Source organism: Haematobia irritans, chromosome 2, assembly GCF_050003625.1.
Source record: "Haematobia irritans isolate KBUSLIRL chromosome 2, ASM5000362v1, whole genome shotgun sequence".
In the NCBI taxonomy this organism is placed as follows: Eukaryota; Metazoa; Arthropoda; class Insecta; order Diptera; family Muscidae; genus Haematobia; species Haematobia irritans.
The window spans coordinates 156,740,076-156,762,265 of record NC_134398.1 but is presented as its reverse complement, the minus strand read 5'-3'; the positions used below and the strand labels follow the sequence as shown (position 1 = coordinate 156,762,265).

The 22,190-nt window shown below is 31.0% G+C and overlaps 1 protein-coding gene across 1 annotated transcript in view; it reads left to right on the top strand.

Moving 5' to 3' along the window:
- Positions 1 to 21,578, top strand: part of LOC142226624 (uncharacterized) — a 513,612-nt gene extending 492,034 nt beyond the window's left edge. Inside the window, exon 9 of the mRNA XM_075296721.1 lies at positions 21,069 to 21,578. Within this exon, the coding sequence (XP_075152836.1) occupies positions 21,069 to 21,297 (229 nt within the window). The 3' untranslated portion in view covers positions 21,298 to 21,578. The remainder of the gene's footprint in view (positions 1 to 21,068) is intronic.
- The last annotated feature ends 612 nt before the right edge of the window (positions 21,579 to 22,190 follow it).

Sequence of the window (22,190 nt, the reverse complement as noted above, 5' to 3'; positions counted from 1 at the left end):
ACCGATAAATAATAAATACACTTTTGCGAATTTGCCTAAAGATTGCTTCAGATTTAAATGTTGCACATATTTATACCCTGCGCCACAATGTAGAAACTATTCGTTTGTGTTCTGGAGGGCATCCCCAATTTCCAGTTCATACGGTCAATGAACTTTGTATTTCCGATTAGTTCATAAAATTTTGCAAAACATTCTTGGTATAGGGAAAATAATAAAATTTTACTACTAGCAAATATTTTTTGCAAAAAAAATAAGTTACATTTATCATAACGATTGACTTTTTTCTGTGCTTTGTTACTTGTTTCTTTCTTTGGGGCCACGTAAAGAGGTCTAAAAATAATTCACCCTAGAATATTTAAAAAATAAATATTTATATTTTACTATTAAAATTGTTCATATATTTAACTTTAAATTAATTAAGAATTTTTATTTAATATATTAATATTCTAATAGGATATTTCATATTGCTATTCACGTTGAATTAATTTGTTCAAATTAAGTCAGCTAGTGCTGTCAACTATAAGATATAAAATCTTATTGTTCTAGCTTTCCATAAACCATAAATAAATAGATAAAAGAATCTATGAAAAATGTCATGTCCAATTAACAAACCGGATCATAACATGATAGTGTCTCAAACCAATATTTCGACATTATTGTCAGAATGATAAGAAATATCATTTTATACATTAACTTAAGTGGAAGAATACAAATTAAAACTCATTTATATCTTTTTCATTTCATCATTTATTTCTCCATTAAAACATTTAAGCCCTATACCATAACAGTTAAGTCTTCTACAAGTTTTTTTTCCATTTTTCTATTTGTTCTATGCATTGCGATATTGCACACATTTCTAATAAAATTTCTATTGGATCTAATAAAGGTTTTAAATTCATATTATTATTATTATAAATTAATATATATTACCTTATAACTAATTAAATAATAATTGTTTCTACTTATGCATATTTATCCAAAAACCCGGATGCGCGTACATCCAATTTTTATTATACGAGTCGTATGTGGCTGTGTGTGTGTTTCTGCGTGCATTTCAGCAATTCCAATAATCCAATTAAAATATATGATTACATTTCGCTGAACGTTATGATAATAAATTAATGTGTTAAAGAATGTTGTGTATTATTATATCTAGAATACAAAAGAACTTAATTATATTTATAAATAGGTAAAAGAAATGCCCATCTGGACCAAAATAATCGTGGCAAAAGGTCCACATTTTCGATACCATATCAAATCCGTCGTTTGTTGGTGCTATATATAAAGGTTTATGTTCCCATATACATATATTTAAATCTGACCCGATCTGCACAACATTTGTTAGAGTTCTACAAAATTTATAGACTTTAAATTTAAGTCGGCTAATGTCATGGGGTGGAACACAAGTTAGTAAAAAACAAGTAAGGAAAGTCTAAAGTCGGGCGGGGCCGACTATATTATACCCTGCACCACTTTGTAGATCTAAATTTTAGATACCATATCACATCCGGAAAATGTGTTGGGGGCTATATATAAAGGTTTGTCCCAAATACATACATTTAATTATCACTCGATCTGGACATAATTTGATAGACTTCTACAATATCTATAGACTCAAAATTTAATCTGGCTAATGCACTAGGGTGGAACATAATTTTAGTAAACAATATGGGAAACATTTAAATCTGAAGCAATTTTAAGGAAACTTCGCAAAAGTTTATTTATGATTTATCGCTCGATATATATGTATTAGAAGTTTAGGAAAATTAGAGTCATTTTTACAAATTTTCGACTAAGCAGTGGCGATTTAACAAGGAAAATGTTGGTATTTTGACCATTTTTGTCGAAATCAGAAAAACATATATATGGGAGCTATATCTAAATCAGAACCGATTTCAATCAAATTTGGCACACATGACTATATTACTAATTTTACTCCTAGTGCAAAATTTCAACCAAATTGGGCCAAAACTCTGGCTTCTGGGGCCATATAAGTCCATATCGGGCGAAATATATATATGGAAGCTATATCTAATTCTGAACCGATTTCAATCAAATTTGGCACACATGACTATACTACCAATTGTACTCCTTGTGCAAAATTTCAAGCTAATCGGGATAAAACTCTGGCTTCTGGGTCCATATAAGTGCATATCGGGCGAAAGATATATATGGGAGCTATATCTAAATCTGAATCGATTTCAACCAAATTTGGCACGCATAGCTACAATGCTAAATCTACTCCCTATGCAAAATTTCAACCAAATTGGGCCAAAACTCTGGCTTTTAGGACCATATTAGTACATATCGAGCGAAAGATATATATGGGAGCTATATCTAAATCTGAACCGATTTCAATCAAATTTTGCACACTTGACTATACGACTAATTGCTATGTTTGTACAAAATTTCAAGCAAATCGGTATAAAACTCTGGCTGCTGGGTCCATATTAGTGCATATAGGGCGAAAGATATATATGGGAGCTATATCTAAATCTGAACCGATTTCTTCCAAAATCAATAGGGTTCTATTCTGACCCAAATTAGGAACATGTGCCAAATTTGAAGGCGATTGGACTTAAATTGCGACTTTGATCACAAAAATGTGTTCACAGACAGACGGACATGGTTATATCGACTCAGGGACCCACCCTGAGCATTATTGCCAAAGACACCATGTGTCTATCTCGTCTCCTTCTGTGTGTTACAAACATATGCACTAACTTATAATACCCTGTTCCACAGTGTGGCGCAGGGTATAAATACAGGAAATAGAAGCGAGAGAAATTTGAATGCAATTGTACAAAATAGCATTTATGATTTATCAGGCAATACTTATGTATTCGAGATATAGGACAATTTGTGTAGTATTTAAAATTTTTGCTATTCAGCAGTGACGATATTGATTAGATCACGCCAAGATATGTGGTCAAGTGTGGGTTGTCACATATTATTTGGTCAAGTCGGGCGACTTGGAGCCTTATTATCAAACGTTCTGTGGAAAGTCTGGCAATACAGTGTGTAGGATATGACTAAGATATGGGGAAATCATCACAATAATTTTGTGTAAAATGTGGGTATTTGGCCATATTTGCATAAACCGGAAAAACAAATATATGGAGGCTTTATCTAGATCTGAACCAAATTAGATCAAACTTGACACACTTAAATATCATATTAAATATATTCTCTGTGGAAACTATCCAGTCAATTGGAGGAAAATCGCATTGAAAATGGGTCTAAAATATGAAACAGTCTACCATATTTCGCCAACTCTGGTGTATGGGAGCTATATAGTGAACCGATTTTGACTAAATTTGACATGCATAGTAAGAATAATAATTCTACTATCTCTGCAAAATTTCACGTAAATGGGAGTATAATTTTGGCCACCGTGGTCATATGAGTGTAAATCGGGCGAAACATATATATGGGAGCTATATCTAAATCTGAACCGATTTCAACCAAATTTAGCACACTTACCGATACTGCTAATCGTACTACTTGTGCAAAATTTGAAGCAAGTCATGGCTTTTGGTGCCATATAAGTCCAAATCGGATGAAAGATATATGTTATATGGCAGCTATATCTAAACCTGAACCGATTTGGCTGATATTTTGCAAGTTTTTCGAGACTCATAACGGATGTACGGAATTTGAAGAAAATTGGTTGATAAACACGCCAACTATGACCAGATCGGGGATAAATATATATGGCAGCTATATCTAAATATGAACCGATTTTTTCCAAAATCAATAGCGATTGTCTGTGTCCCAAAAATCCACCCTCTGCCAAATTTGAGGACGATCGGACTTAAACTGCGACCTGTACTTTGCGCACAAAAATACATGAACAGACGGACAGACAGACAGACAGACGGACGAACATCGCTAAATCGACTCAGAAATTAATTCTAAGATGATCGGTATACTAAACGATGGGTCTCAGACTTTTCCTTCTTGGCGTTACATACAAATGCACACACTTATTATACCCTGTACCACAGTAGTGGGGAAGGGTATAAATATGGGAACCATTTAAATCTGAACCAAGATTAAGGCAACTTCGCAAAAATGTATTTATGATTTATTGGTCGATATATATGTATTAGAAGCATAGGCAAATTGGAGTCATTTTTAAAAGGCAAATGTGGATATTTTGGCCGTTTTTGCCCAAATCGCAAAAAACATATATTTGGGAGCTATGTTATATATAAATTTGAACCGATTTCAATCAAATTTGGCATGCATAGATACAATGTTAATTCTACTCCCTGTGCAATATTTAAATCGAATTGCAAATTTGACCTCTGTTGGCATATGGGTGTAAATCGGACGAAAGCTATATATGGGAGCTATATCTATATCTGAACCGATTTCAATCAAAAAAAATATGTTCACAGACAGACGTACATGGCTATATCGACTCAGGGACCGATCCTGAGCAATATTGCCAAAGACACCATGTGTCTAACTCGTCTCCTTCTGGGTGTTGCAAACATATGCACTAACTTATAATACCCTGTTCCACAGTGTGGTGCAGGGTATAAAAATGAAGATCTATTAATCTTTTCACTATCTAATTAAAACTACCGTCCAAAGCTTTTCGTTCGTTTTTATACCCTCCACCATAGGATGGGGGTATATTAACTTTGACATTCAGTTTGTAACACATCGAAATATTGCTCTAAGACGCCGTAAAGTATATATATTCTGGGTCGTAGTGAAATTCTGAGTCGATTTGAGCATGTCCGTCCGTCCGTCCGTCTGTTGAAATCACGCTAACTTCCGAACGAAACAAGCTATCGACTTGAAACTTGGCACAAGTAGTTGTTATTGATGTAGGTCGGATGGTATTGCAAATGGGCCATACCCAGCAAAAACTCCTATTACCAGGTATGAGTACAAGTATGCCTGCGCCAAATTGGTAACAACTTCCTCGTACATATATCAGTAGTAATACTTTTACACGGGCATGACATTGGAGGAAAGTACTTCCGTGCAAGCATACCAGCAGTCGAAAAATAAGTACTTCTTCGCAAGCATACCAGCTCTTCAAAAATAATATCTTTACCATAAAGATACCCAAAAAGTGCGAACTCACACCTGTTGTTTTGTAATTCAACACACTATTGCACGCTCCACGACATGGATCTATTCAATGATGTTATTTTGTAATATAAAGTATGTACAATACAACTTTCGAAAACGAAGGTATATTTTATTGACAATTTTTTTCTGAAATGTAATTTGGCATTACTTATCGCTACTATTAACGGTGCCCACTGTAGAGCCGAACCTGGACCTCAAGATATGATTTTGATTACCGGTATTAATAGAAGAATCACTTTTTGCCTACACAGGTAAGTTATTATTTTTAAACCCCAGGTAATACTGCAATTAATAACTTTTTGATTACCGGTATTACTGAAAGAATCACTAGTGCTTACCCAGTTTTTGCTGGGTATCGGTCCACTTTTACGTATAGCCCCTATATAAACGGACCCCCAAATTTGGCTTGGCGATCCTCTAAGAGAAGCACGTTTCATCCGATCCGGCTGAAATTTTGTACATGGTGTTAATATATGGTCTCTAACGACCATGCACAAATTGTTCCATATCGGTCCATAATTATATATATAGCCCCTGTATAAACCGATCCCCCGATTTGGCCTTCGGAGCCTCTAAGAGAAGCACGTTTCATCCGATCCGGCTGAAATTTTGTACATGGTGTTAGTATATGGTCTCTAACGACCATGCACAAATTGGTCCATATCGGTCCATAATTATATATAGCCCCTATATAAACCGATCCCCCGATTTGGCCTTCGGAGCCTCTAAGAGAAGCAAATTTCATCCGATCCGGCTGAAATTTGGTACATGGTGTTGGTATAGGATCTCTAACAACCATGGAAAAATTGGTCCACATCGGTCAATAATTATATATAGCCCCCATATAAACCGGTCCCCCGATTTAGCTTGCGGAGCCTCTTGGAAGACCAACATTCATCTGATTCAGTTGAAATTTAGTACGTGGTGTCAAACACCAATGCAAAAATTGGTCGAAATCGGTCCATAATTATATATAGCCCCCATATAAACAGATCCCCAGATTTGACTTCCGGAGTCCTTTGGAAGAGCAAAATTCATCCGATTCGGTTGAACTTTGGTACGTGATGTTAGTATATGGTATCCAACAACCATGCAGGAACTGGTTCACATCAGTTCATAATTATATATAGCCCCCATATCCCCAGATTTGACCTCCGGTGCCTTTCGGAGAAGCAAAATTCATCCGATCTGCTTGAAATTTGGTACGTGGTGGTAGTATACGATATTTAACAACCATGCCAGAAGTGGTCCATGTCAGTCCATAACCATATATAGCCGCCATAAAAACCGATCCCGAGATTTGGTTTTGGAGCCACTTGGTGGAGCAAATTTCATCCGAAATTTGGTACATTGTGCTAGTATATGGCCGTCAACCACCATGCCTAACTAGGTCCATATCGGTCTATAGTTATATATAGCCCTCAAAAAAATCGAGCCCAATCACACAAAAATTGGTCCATATCAAGTTCATAATTGTATATAGCCCACATATAAGCGACCCCCATATTTCAATTCTGGCTCTCTACGTACCGTGCAAAAGTACATATCGATTCATAATTATTTGTAGACTTACCTATACATACCTTTTTTGTCTAATATATACCACGTATGGACTAACTCACAATTTAGAAAACGATGTTAAGAAGTTTTAAGATACCACAACCCAATTAATTCGATTGTGGATGACAGTCTTTCTTAGAAGTTTCTACGCAATCCATGGTGGAGGGTACATAAGATTCGGACTGGCCGAACTTACGACCGTATATACTTGTTCGTTCTTATATACTTGTTCTTAGTAATTCGTACCAAATATTTTGTAATTACCATTTTCTTTCCAATAGAAATGCTATATGTCTCGGATCATCTATCAAAATGTACAAACATTTGTACAAAAATTAATTCAAATAATATCAGTAACTGTTTTCAAAAGATGCTTTGAATTCTCTTATACTTTAAGCTGCATTGTACTCTCTTAGAACTTAAGCTATTTTGTAATTCATGTGATTACATATAGAATATTATGGAATGCCCTTTGTGCTTGAAAATTTGTCGAGCATAAAGTTTTTCAGCCGCATTTAATATTGAATTTAATTTAAAATTGGGCATCAAGCATCAATTTCTAAAGTACAATGAAATTCTTTTCATTTCAATAGGGAATGATTTAAAGTCGGTATATGACAAAACAATGAATATCTTTACATTAAGAAAAATTTTGTTTCAAAAATTTGAATCGATATACATTGAGTATATCATTAGTATTTATTTCTTTGTGTAAGGAAATTTTATTCTCAATGTTGGGTAAATTGAGGTCAGTATGCTCTCTGTCATGTATTATAGTGATATTCTAATATTTTATAACTATGTCGTTATTTTGGTTGATTTTCACCAAGTTACAAAGTCGATGAATAGTTTTTGGTAAACATCACAAGTCGAGTAAACGATTACAACAAAATGTTTAAACATTTACAAAGTCTTCAAATTGAATATCGCTTCCGGGCATTTGAATTCCTGAGTGGCATAAATAAAAACTAGTTTTATTTGCACGGTATGTGTAGTCATCTAATTCAACCTTATTTTAGTGTTTCTTCTCAATACCTTTAAAGTTCAAAAAAGCTACAAAAACAAAACCAAATCTTCAAAAACCTTCCCACTAACTCCCTGGTTTTTATGTGACCACATCTTTTGTGTTAACCAAAAATATACTGGCCCATTTATTAAATGAAATAAAAATAAACATTAATCTTTTAAACTATTATCCCACTCAGAAGAAGAAGAAATACCCAAGGAAAAACAACAAAAAACGAAAATCTCTCTTGCATATGATGTATATGCTAAATGCCTTTAACAAGAATTCGATAACAAGAAAACCCATGTTTTCTGTATGGTCCCATTTGGATTGGTCCTTTGGTTCTTTCTCTGTTTTAACATGAGCCAATGAATGTAGGCACCATTTGGAAAATCGTTTCAAACAAAATTCCTTTCAAACTGAGAAAATCCTTACATACATGCACACACACACATACAATAAAGATAAATGATTGAAAAGCCTCTATAATGTATTGGATATGTATGAGTGATTGTACAGAAGGAATGAATTGCTGAATGACTGTTTTGTATGTAAGAGAATTGTGAGAATCCTTGTGAGGTGACATAAATCTGTGTAACTCTGGCTGACTGCTTTAAATCCACAACATCATCACATTGGCCCTTCGAACATAAACTTTTCTCTGTGTTATAATCCATTCTGTAGCCGTCTTTCCTCAATCCTCAAGCCATCACTTACTCTTTCTCTCACTCTCCATCCATTTGATGTGAGAGGACACCCTACGAGTACTCAGTATACACTTAACTGATGGATGTTGTTTTGCGTTTCATGTTTGTGTAGGCTACACACACACACATACAAACACAAGAAATGTTTTTCGTCAAGCAACAAATCGGTCGTTCGTTTTTACTTTCATCTACCTACTCGACACACATAAACAAAGCTGCTGTGTGGATAAGCGAGTGTATTGTGTGTATGTGAGTTTTTATCTGTGCACTTCATTCACATCAAATAAGTGCATTCTCCTCTTCATTCGCTCTCCTCTGATCACAAAGTGAGAAGTGAGATTTCTCATTGATGCCTTTGCAGTTACTTTTGCAATAGCTTTAACATGATTGCAGTAATATTTGATTCCATGCCATCTAACAAACACAACAACACATTTATAGGACAGTGTCTGGAATACCAAAAGAAAAGTAGTGAATATAATCAATATTGTAAGATTCGTCTTTTGAGGATGGGATAAGAACTATGATACACAATCATTTACCCCAAAAATGCCACGGGCCAAAATAGGGTTACCATTGGAGAAGAAGGTATGGGGTCATATATACACTGAAAAAGATATTATAGTGAGCACGAAATTTTCTTGTTCTTAAAATACGAATTCGAGTTTTGCAATGTTTTAGCATGTTCGCCTTGCATACACGCAGAGATCACCTCAACCATGTTTCAAGAGCACAATGTTACTTTTTCACGGAAAACATGTAACTTGTTTGTCGAAACCATGTTATTTTCTCGGAAATAATATATCTGATTTCGGAAAGCATGTTATGTGTGACGAGAAAAGAATATTTTTGCGACCAAAATGTCACATGGTCGCCGTGAAAAAGTAACATGGTGCTCTTGAAACATGTTTGAGGTGATCATATTTCTTCTCTGGGTGTACAAAAAGATCATGGGTTAAATCCCAGTTTCGACCGAACACCAAAAATTTTTTAGCGGTGAATTACCCGCTCACAGTAATGCTGGTAGCATTTTTGAGTGTTATTGAGCTTATTTACATGCCTCTTTATATGCCTAAGAGAGAAGTTCACCAATGAGGTATCACAATGGACTGAATAGTCTAAGTGAGCCTGATACATCGGGCTGCCAACTAACCTAACCTAACCTTACATGCCTATAAACAGGAGCTCCCTTGTCATTGAGCTAACCATAGAATCGGACAGCACTTATTGCTAAGAGAGATACGTTCACAGTGGGCAACTATTACAGGGTGGCTGATTTATAATGCAACAAAGTAAAGCGCTTTTTTCATTTATTAAATTTTATTGCTCAAAAGCAAAAAACTGCAGGAAATAACATCAAATTTTAGAATCCTAGCTCTGGCAAGAATTGTGACCCTCAATCGGCCGTTTTCTGTTCCATTTCCGGCGATGTGATGTGTCTTGAGATGATCGACACTTTGGTATTTTTTAGTGCCAACCTTACTCTCCTAAATGCAAAAGTCCAATGGATTAACATCCAGAGATTTTGTCGGCAATTGCGCAGTAGAAATGAAGCGAGGAACCTCCGTTTTCTTGGTTGACGCGTGCTGAGTGCGAATAAAATTTTGAGAAAACTTTCTATAGAAGTAAAATTTTGGCAGAATTTTCTGTACACTGAAAAAACAGTGAACCCACCATGCAGAAAACTTTTGGTTGATTTTAGCAAATTTTGAATATTTTTAGAAAATTTTAACTAAACAGTAGTACAAACGTTGGCATCACGCCGATATCACAAAAATAAGTAAATATTTTTCGACAAATTCAAGAACATTTATTAGACATAAATATTTTTTTTTTAAATTGTTAAAGAAAATTTTGTAATTTGAAGGAAAAAAGTGGAGTTCAAAATTGCAAGAATGTCTTTAGTGATATAGGAAGTTCATGATGGACGTATTTGTAGTAAAATTTACAAATTTAAAGAAATAATTAACTATTTTGTGAGATATACGAATTTAGTAAATATTTATGCTTAATTTGTGTATAATTTTTTCCCGTTTTTTAGTTCATTTAACTAAAGTACAAAAAAAATTATTAGAGTTATGTAAAATTTCTCCAAACATAATAATTCCATGAACTAAAATAAAGTTAAATTGGCATTAGTGAAATAGAGAGTTCACTTTTTTTGAGTGTAGAAATAACATTTTGACAAAATTCTCTATAGAAATAAATTTGTGACAAAATTTTCTATAGAAATAAAATTTTGACAAAATTTTATATAGAAATAAAATTTTCTATAGAAATAAAATTTTACAAAATGTTGAGAAAAATTTCTATAGAAGTAAAAATTTGGCAGAATTTTCTGTAGAAATAACATTTTGACAAAATTTTCTATAGCAATAAAATGTTGACAACATTTTCTATAGAAATAAAATGTTTATAAAATTTTCTATGGAAATAAAATGTTTATAAAATTTTCTATAAAAATAAAATTTTGGCAACATTTTCTATACAAATAAAATTTTGAGAAAACTTTCTATAGAAGTAAAATTTTGGCAGAATTTTCTGTAGAAATAACATTTTGACAAAATTCTCTATAGAAATAAAATTTTGGCAGAATTTTCTATAGAAATGAAGTTTTGACAAAATTTTGAGAAAATTTTCTATAGAAGTAAAATTTTGGCAGAATTTTCAGTAGAAATAACAATAAGAAATAAAAATAACAATAAGAAATGAAATTTTGCCAAAATTTTCTATAGAAATGAAATTTTGAGAAAATTTTCTATAGAAATGAAATTTTGACAAAATTTTCTATAGAAATAAAATTTTGACAAAATTTTCTATAGAAATAAAATTTTGGCAAAATTTTCTATAGAAATACAATTTTGACAAAATTTTGATAAAATTTTCTATAGAAATAAAATTTTGACAAAATTTTCTATAGAAATAAAATTTGAACAAAATTTTCTATAGAAATGAAATTTTTGCAAAATTTTCTATAGAAATAAAATTTTGACAAAATTTTGAGAAAATTGTCTATAAAGGTAAAATTTTCTATAGAAATGAAATTTTGAGAAAATTTTCTATAGAAATGAAATTTTGAGAAAATTTTCTATAGAAATGAAATTTGATTATTAATTTTGTTCGGCTTGAGGTCAAAATTAATAACCAGAATAATCATAAAATAGGTCAACAATACACAAAAATACGAAATGAAATTTTGCCAAAATTTTCTATAGAAATGAAATTTTGACAAAATTTTCTATAGAAATAAAATTTTGACAAAATTTTCTATAGAAATAAAATTTTGGCAAAATTTTCTATAGAAATAAAATTTTGACAAAATTTCTTATAGAAATAAAATTTTGACAAAATTTTCTATAGAAATAAAATTTTGACAAAATTTTCTATAGAAATAAAATTTTGACAAAATTTTCTATAGAAATAAAATTTTGACAAAATTTTGAGAAATTTTTCTATAGAAGTCAAATTTTGGCAAAATTTTCTATAGAAATAAAATTTTGACAAAATTTTCTATAGAAATAAAATTTTGACAACATTTTCTATAGAAATAAAATTTTGGCAAAATTTTCTATAGAAATAAAATTTTGACAAAATTTTCTATAGAAACAAAATTTTCTATAAACTCAATATCTTTAAAAATTTTAATTCTTTAAATTTCCATAATCTCAATAGTTTTAAAAATTTTTATTTTTTTAAATTTCGTAAAAGTAGTAACATTCCCTTGTTGGTGCAAGCTAACATCATTAAAACATTTAAAATTCGACGCACTTACAATTCAAGAGATATTTGAAACCCACAAAATTGCCGCTAATGGGATCATAATATATAATATTGCACATATTGAAATGAAAAAATAAAACAATTCTTTAGAAGAAAAATATTTTTTTCAAATTTGAACAAAAATTTAAAAATAAGTTTTTTTTTTTTTAAATATGGTAGATTTTTTGTTCAATTTTTTTCAAATTTTGGTAGATTATTTTAGGCACGAGTGACACCCGTAGTTTCAATAGTGACTTTAGGACATTTGACTGATAATATTTGGCATTTATTTTGTCGCCACGGTCGATGAATACGAACGTGTAGCGACCATTGGTCGATACGGTGACCCACACAATTACCATCTATCTATCCATGAGATCTGGGGGCCAAGTATTATAAAAATGAAATCGAAGATGTAAATTTTGCTGCTGAGTCCGATGGTGTTGAGTCCTGTTGCAATGTCCATTAACGGTGACCGAAATATTTCTCTACACAGGGTTTCAATGCTAACTTTAGGACATTTTCTCGATAATATTTTTCATATATTTTGAGCCCATGGTAAATAACTACCAGCTAGCGTTACACCATTGGCAGTTTTGAGATCTGGTGACCAATCGAAGATATAGATTTTCAGCTGACCTCTTTGGCAAGTAAACCCGCTCATTTTGTTTGTTCACAAACTTCTCAATTTGGAATGGCTTCTCATCGTAGAAAACTGGTAACTGACAATTTTCGTGCATGCAAAGCAACACTTTGGTTGTTTCATATCTAACTTTATTTTGTGCATCAATGAACTCTGTCACGTTTTGGAACTTCAATGGTTTTAGAACAAGCTGTTGCATCCGTTTACCTGATATGTTCAGCTCACGAGAAAATTTTCTACCACTTCGATCACTTTTCGGATAATTTGTGGTGTTGTTACCGTTTTGTTTGTCTTCTTTTTGGATGAGATGCAATGAGTAATGGTACGAGAAATAAAAGATTTTTTTTCACATTGGAATGCTGAAGGGCTCCAATGTTAGCCACTTATGATTTTCCAGTCGAATATAAAGCACTCAAGCTATCACGCTTAAATTCCATCAGGAATAACTTTATTTTTGAATGCAGTAGCTGTCAGACTGGCGATGTAGAAATGATAGCAACCTGAAGTTGGTTGCAATACATATTACCCTGTATACTTAACCTACACCCATAGAAAAAATCATGAACGACGTGAACGTTTCAAAAAGATCCGTTCATGAAAGTGAATCAACACACAAGTCGTTTTAAATGAAGAACAGACGGTGTCAATCTGACAACGATAAAATAGCACAATGCGTAGTCAATTTGACAACCAGCGTTAAGATCTGAAAACGCAATGGTTACGTATTTATGACTCGAACCAGCATTGTGGACGAAACTGTGAACATTCCCTTTTGACTTTTCGTGAATGTTTCAGTTTCTTAGTGTAATCTAAGTGATCTTTCCATAAAAGAAAATTCCACTTAACTGTGGTCAACTTGGCTCTGACTCGCGTCTTAAGTATCGTCCTTAAATTCTATGATTTTTTTGGCTTGACTATAAAGCAAAAAAGTATTCAAATATAGGAGAAGTCTTTCAAGACTTTATTTTAAAGCCGCCTTTTACATGAGGCATGACATCATTTGTACTTGAAATTGTTTAATTATAATAAAGATTTTAATAAATAAAATAAAAAATAAATGGTTATTAGTATCAAAAACGTAAAGGTTAAATTTAAAAGAGAATTGCTTCTTTAGTACACTTCTCTGTCTCTTTGGCCAAAATCTAAGCAAGATCTTTGGAACCTGTTTTCCGTGCAGTATTGTGGATCTCCATGATGTCATTGGAGGCTTACCTTCTTCTTCTTTACTGCCTCCGTTGAGAAGAGGCGGCACCAGGGATGGAAAATGCAGTACTATAGTACTTTTTTCAATACTTTTTCACCCCGATCAGTACCGTAGTACCCCCGCGAGTGATTTAGTACCTTTTGTGTATACAGTTATGTGCCGATATCAGATTTATGGTCCAATAATTTTGACAACATATTTTAATAGTTTAAGAAAATCGTTAACAAACTTGTTTGTTAATGGTCATGCGAGAACAGAATTTCGATTTTGCAAAACTCAGAGTCAAAAACACGATTTTCTTGAATTTCAAGAAGGATTTGGTCGGAAAAGGCATGGTATTGTTTATTACGCATCCACACGAACACTTTCTAGATAAGAAGTTATCGATCACGTACTTATATAATGCAAACCATTACAGTCACGGTTGAAACTTGAGACGAAAATTATCTACCAACATTTGGAGAAAATCTTACCAAAAACTACCAAAAAAATATTAATTTGCAAAAATGTATTTCAGAATATTTTATTTCTATAGAAAATTTTATGAAAATTTTATTTCTTATACTATGGATGTTTTTATTATATTCGACCTGTATATAGATTTTCCAATTGATAATTGTTGATAAAAACGAGCTCGAGGTCTGGATGATTAATTTTTATTTATTCAATATTTCGTCTTTTCATTGAAAGACTTCATCGGGAAAATTTTTCTGCGTATACAAATAGAAAAGAAAATATATACACAATACATTTAAATACATACAAATTACATGTTACATTAAAAACACTCACGAAATAAACAAAAATAATACACCAACTGTAGAGTAAATAGCTAACGACGGTGTCTGTTGCATTACTAACGCTTACTCTGCTGCGCTTTGCTTTTTCTAATGAGATTTCTGTAGCTTTGCGCCAAATTGTCAGTGTCTGTCTTATAGTTTATTCGCTTCTGTGTTGGCGTATTGAGAATGTGCAACATTTTGTCAAAATTTTGTTTCCATAGAAATGTATGTCAAATTTTAATTTCTATAGAAAATGTTGTCAAAATTCTATTTCTATAGAAATTTATGTCAAATTTTAATTTCTATAGAAAATGTTGTCAAAAATTTATTTCTATAGAACATTTTATCAAAATTTTTTTCTATAGAAATTTATGTCAAAAATTTTATTTCTATCGAAATTTATGTCAAATTTAAATTTCTATAGAAAATTTTGTCAAAATTTTGTTTCTATAGAAAATTTTGGCAAAATTTTGTTTCTATAGAAATTTATGTCAAATTTTAATTTCTATAGAAAATGTTGTCAAAATTTTATTTCTATAGAAAATTTTATCAAAATTTTATTTCTGAAGAAAATTTTGTCAAAATTTTATTTCTACAGAAAATTTGGTCAAAATTTTGTTTCTATAGAAATTTATGTCAAATTTTATTTCTATAGAAAATGTTGTCAAAATTTTATTTCTATAGAAAATTTGGTCAAAATTTTGTTTCTATAGAAATTTTTGTACAAATTTTTATTTCTATAAAAATTTTTGTCAAAATTTTGTTTCTATAGAAAATTTTATCAAAATTTTGTTTCTATAGAAAATTTTGGCAAAATTTTGTTTCTATTTTTTTATTTTCTATGTCAAATTTTAATTTCTATAGAAAATGTTGTCAAAATTTTACTTCTATAGAAAATTTTATCAACATTTTATTTCTAAAGAAAATTTTGTCAAAATTTTATTTCTACAGAAAATTTGGTCAAAATTTTCTTTCTATAGAAATTTATGTCAAATTTTGTTTCTATAGAAATTTATGTCAAATTTTAATTTCTATAGAAAATTTTGTCAAAATTTTGTTTCTATAGAAAATTTTGGCAAACTTTTGTTTCCATAGAAATGTGTGTCAAAATTTAATTTCTATAGAAAATGTTGTCAAAATTGTATTTCTATAGAAAATTTTGTCAAAATTTTGTTTCCATAGAAATGTATGTCAAATTTTAATTTCTATAGAAAATTTTGTCAAAATTTTATTTCTACAGAAAATTTGGTCAAAATTTTGTTTCTATAGAAATTTATGTCAATTTTTAATTTCTACACAAAATGTTGTCAAAATTTTATTTCTAAAGAAAATTTTGTCAAAATTTTATTTCTAAAAAAATTTTGTAAAAATTTTGTTTCTATAGAAAATTTTATCAAAATTTTGTTTCTATAGAAAATTTTGGCAAAATTTTGTTTCTATTTTTTTATTTTCTATGTCAAATTTTAATTTCTATAGAAAATGTTGTCAAAATTTTACTTCTATAGAAAATTTTATCAACATTTTATTTCTAAAGAAAATTTTGTCAAAATTTTATTTCTACAGAAAATTTGGTCAAAATTTTCTTTCTATAGAAATTTATGTCAAATTTTGTTTCTATAGAAATTTATGTCAAATTTTAATTTCTATAGAAAATTTTGTCAAAATTTTGTTTCTATAGAAAATTTTGGCAAACTTTTGTTTCCATAGAAATGTGTGTCAAAATTTAATTTCTATAGAAAATGTTGTCAAAATTGTATTTCTATAGAAAATTTTGTCAAAATTTTGTTTCCATAGAAATGTATGTCAAATTTTAATTTCTATAGAAAATTTTGTCAAAATTTTATTTCTACAGAAAATTTGGTCAAAATTTTGTTTCTATAGAAATTTATGTCAATTTTTAATTTCTACACAAAATGTTGTCAAAATTTTATTTCTAAAGAAAATTTTGTCAAAATTTTATTTCTAAAAAAATTTTGTAAAAATTTTGTTTCTATAGAAAAGTTTGCCAAACTTTTATTTTTATAGAAAATTTTGTCAAAATTTTATTTCTATAGAAAATTTGTCAAAATTTTATTTCTATAGAAAATTTTGTCAAAATTTTATTTCTATAGAAAATTTTGTCAAAATTTTATTTCTATAGAAAACTTTGTCAAAAATATATTTTTATTTATTTTATTAGAAAATTTGTTTTATTTAAAAAATGTATGCAGTACCAAACAGTAAAAAATACCTTTTTTATGAAAATTTTATTTCTATAGAAAATGTTCCCAAAATTTTATTTTTATTAAAAATTTTCTCGAAACTTTATTTCTAGAAAAAATTTTCCCAAAATTTTATGTCTATAGAAAATTTTATCAAAATTTTATTTCTATAGAAAATTTTCTCAAAATTTTGTTTCCATATAAATGTATGTCAAATTTTAATTTCTATAGAAAATGTTGTCAAAATTTTATTTCTATAGAAATTTATGTCAAATTTTAATTTCTATAGAAAATTTTATCAAAATTTTATTTCTAAAGAAAATTTTGTCAAAAATTTATTTCTACAGAAAATTTTGTCAAAATTTTGATCCTATAGAAAATTTGGTCAAAATTTTATTTCTACAGAAAATTTTGTCAAAATTTTGTTTCTACAGAAAATTTTGTTAAAATTTTGTTTCTATAGAAATTTTTATCAAAAATTTTAATTTCTATAGAAATTTTTATCAAAATTTTATTTCTAAAGAAAATTTTATCAAAATTTAATTTCGTCAAAATTTTATTTCTAAAGAAAATTTTGTCAAAATTTTATTTCTATAGAAAATTTTGTCAAAATTTTATTTCTATAGAAAACTTTGTCAAAAATTTTTTTTCTATAGAAAACTTAATCCAAAATTTATTTTTATTTATTTTAATAGAAAATTTATTTTATTTTACTCTGGCTTCTCTTCAGTTGTCGAATAAATCTTTCGCCTTTTTTATTTTATTTAGACAATTTATGAATTACCATAAATTCTTCCAATCTACCAAACAGTAAAAAAATACCTTTTTTGTACTTTCTTAAAAATTATATTTTCCATCCTTGAACGACACACTCGCTGACAGGCTTGTCCAATCAGCAATTACCCGCGTGGTTATCCTTTACTTCATATACTGGGGCAACGTTATACTACATGGACGAAATACTATTTTGTATAATCTCAAGTTAAAAAGCCCAAGTTAAAAGCCCGTATTCCTCATGCTATAGAAACACTATGCTATATGGATACCTCTTGCCCATCTGTGAGTTCTGCCTTTATTCAAGACTCAGAGACCTGAAACGCCATCACTCAGAAATTGAAAACAAATGTTGAGAACGAATTCCATTGAATTGAAAGGTTTATTTTGTTGGAATTGCTATGTGTCAACCGATGAGTGAAGGTAGTGTAAATGTGAGCCTATGTTTGATATCCCCATGGTACATACAAACCCACACATGCACACACACACACTCCTACGTACATAAACACATCTAGTGATGAAAGTAAACAAAAATAAATCGAAGTGTCAATATTTCTTCAAATAGAATGAGATCGACTTGATATTTGTATATATGGCAAACGAAAACGAGAGAGGGGGGTCTCCTTACACTATCCCCTTGCCTTTGTGTATTGATATGCATTGTACGCAGCATTGAAGCCTTGAATTTATTTTCTTGGATTTGTTAAACTATTGTGTAGCAACGAAATAAACAATAAAGTGGTGTGAAATACTGAACTGATGTGAAGAAACGCAATTTGGATCAGATCAATTTGGAAATGAAACGGAGGAGTACTTAAAACAGAAACACTTGTTGCATAACATTCCATTTGATCCTAACCGGAAAACACAAACATTCTGGGTATGCTCAAAAAGTCATTTAAAGATATTCGATTTTTTAACGTTTTCAGTATAGGTAGAGTTAAAAAAGAGTCAAGGCGCTGCTTCTCCATGCTTGTGAACAAAAAAATGAAAACTCATCGGCCGCGGGGTCAATATAAAAACCGAAATTATCTAGAAAATGTTATAAAATATTGAGACAGTATTGACGTCCTGTGAGACAAATATTTCGGCCACAGACCATGGACATTCCGACAAGACCATCTTACTCAGCACGCTCCGAGAGACAGTATTGACGTCCTGTGAGACAAATATTTCGGCCACAGACCATGGACATTCCGACAAGACCATCTTACTCAGCACGCGTCAACCAAGGATGATTTCAAAAGGAGGTTCCTCGCTTCATTTCTACTCCAATGAATGGTCACTAAAATGTTCGGATTTGAATCCGTTGGACTTTTGTGCCAAGGACATTTTGGAGTTTAAGGATGGTACTAACAACTAAGATAGTACCGATCATCTCAAAAGAAGGCGAGAAATCACCATTTTTGCGGCAAAACTGTTCCAAATATCCAAAATCCAAAAATAACATTTTGCTCTAGGATGTGATCATATTCCTTCTCTGTGTGTATATACCTTCGACATCACTTTTAATTTATACTAAAATTTAAAAAAAAAACAGTAAGGAAAGTCTAAAGTCGGGCGGGGCCGACTATATTATACCCTGCACCACTTTGTAGATCTAAATTTTCGATACCATATCACATCCGTCAAATGTGTTGGGGGCTATATATAAAGGTTTGTCCCAAATACAAAATTTAAGTCGGCTAATGCACTAGGGTGGAACACAATGTTAGTAAAAAAATATGGGAAACGTTTAAATCTGAAGCAATTTTAAGGAAACTTCGCAAAAGTTTATTTATGATTTATCGCTCGATATATATGTATTAGAAGTTTAGGAAAATTAGAGTCATTTTTACAATTTTTCGACTAAGCAGTGGCGATTTTACAAGGAAAATGTTGGTATTTTGACCATTTTTGTCGAAATCAGAAAAACATATATATGGGAGCTATATCTAAATCTGAACCGATTTCAACCAAATTTGGCACGCATAGCTACAATGCTAATTCTACTCCCTGTGCAAAATTTCAACTAAATCGGAGTTAAAAATTGGCCTCTGTGGTCATATGAGTGTAAATCGGGCGAAAGCTTTATATGGGAGATATATCCAAATCTGAACCGATTTCAAGCAAATTTGGCACGCATAGTTACAACGCTAATTCTACTCCCTATGCAAAATTTCAACTAAATCGGAGTTAAAAATTGGCCTCTGTGGTCATATGAGTGTAAATCGGGCGAAAGCTTTATATGGGAGATATATCCAAATCTGAACCGATTTCAAGCAAATTTGGCACGCATAGTTACAACGCTAATTCTACTCCCTATGCAAAATTTCAACTAAATCGGAGCAAAAAATTGGCCTCTGTGGGCAAATGAGTGTAAATCGGGCGAAAGCTATATATGGGAGCTATATCTAAATCTGAACCGATTTTGCTGATATTTTGCAAGTTTTTCGAGACTCATAAAATATTCGGATGTACGGAATTTGAGGAAGATCGGTTGATATACACGCCAATTATGACCAGATCGATGAAAAATATATATGGCAGCTATATCTAAATCTGAACCGATTTTTTCCAAAATCAATAGAGATCGTCTTTGAGCCGAAACAGGACCCTATACCAAATTTTAGGACAATCGGACTAAAACTGCGAGCTGTACTTTGCACACAAAAATACATCAACAGACAGACAGACAGACAGACGGACATCGCTAAATCGACTCAGAATTTAATTCTAAGCCGATCTGTATACTAAAAGGTTGGTCTATGATTACTCCTTCTTGGCGTTACATACAAATGCACAAACTTATTATACCCTGTACCACAGTAGTGGTGAAGGGTATAATAAATACATATGTATACAATGCATTTATATATTCCTAAAAAAAATAATACCACTCAAACTCTATTGGTTTCTAGTCCAATGGTTTTGGTTTCAAACGAAAATAGCCAAAGGAAACAATGAATCACAAAATGGATTGACATGTTGACAAAAAAAAATTATGGTAAAAATGCACTGAATGTTAGATACAAGCTCTTGGTAAACTGTCACCTCCCTCCTTTGTTGCTTTTTAGGATAAAGAAAAATTCTATCCTGACCATATACATGTACACATAGGCTACGATTGTTACCAGCTGTCTTTGTTGGGCATTTGCCTTATTTATCTCCTTGGCTAAGTCTAAAACACACATTTATTATATGAATAAATTTCAAATAAATTACGAAAATCTTTTACTTAAATATGCCATAGAAACTAAGATTGGAATTAGTTTGGGTGAAGAGATGACACATGACTAATAAATTGTTTTCGTTTCGTTTTTTCTTTTTCATTGCAGTACACCCAAGGGCCTAGAAGATGTCTCCACATATCCTACACTCTTTGCCGAATTACTTGGTGTGGGTTGGTCCATTGAAGATCTAACAAAATTGGCTGGTGGTAATTTTTTACGTGTCATGCAAAATGTGGAAAGAGTGCGAGATGAGAAACGAGCTGCTGGCATTAAACCTTACGAGGATCATCCGAATTTCAGAGCTGAAGATCCTTACAATTGTACAACCAGTTAATCGTATATGGGTCTATAAATGTCCTTAGAGAATACCTTTGGGGGCAATATATTAAGGTTGTACAGTAACCATGAAAACTATATGGATTCTATTCTAATGATGGACTTACAAACTACATAATCGGTTCACTTTTGAGCCAGTGATCTCATGTTTTGTACTTTTCGATATTAGACAAAAAAAACTAAATTAAATTAAAAACTTTTTGGCTAAACATATAGAATAAAAATTTGAAACAAAAAAATGTATGATATTATGAGGTATTGTAAGTAACTATAATTTGTACATGAAACCTTAAATATGTAAAAAGTATCTTTTGGAGAAAAAAACGTTTTGGTGAGACATTCATTTTTTTATTTCATTTTTCTTTACATTTTATTTCAAATCTTTATTTTAATTTTCCAAATATATTTGTAAATAAATTTAGAAAACAAATCTTTGAGCGAAATAAAAAAATAATGAAATATTTTGATTTTATTTATATGCAACAGAATTTTAATCCAAAAAAAAAATTATAATGAAATATAACAATATACGTTTTTGAACTTTATGCAAATTCAAATTCAGTTACAATCTCTTTGAAATCATTTTTATTTAAAGAGAGAAAAGAAATACAACGTTGGCAACGCAATGTTGCAATCACTCTTTGTCTAATCTAATGATTCCAAACAATCCATAGCCAACGAGAGACAGTGCTGCCAATTTTGAAGTTTATTTGATACCCCCATAAAATCGACCCAAGTATATTTGGAGCTAATTAATTGCATGACTTATTAAGTTGAATGAGTTCGAAGAAAAAATATCACAAAATCGACAATATAATGTTAAATCAATATCTCTCTCCAAAATCTTATCTCATGATTTCAAACAACCCATGGGAAAAGTAAACAGAGATA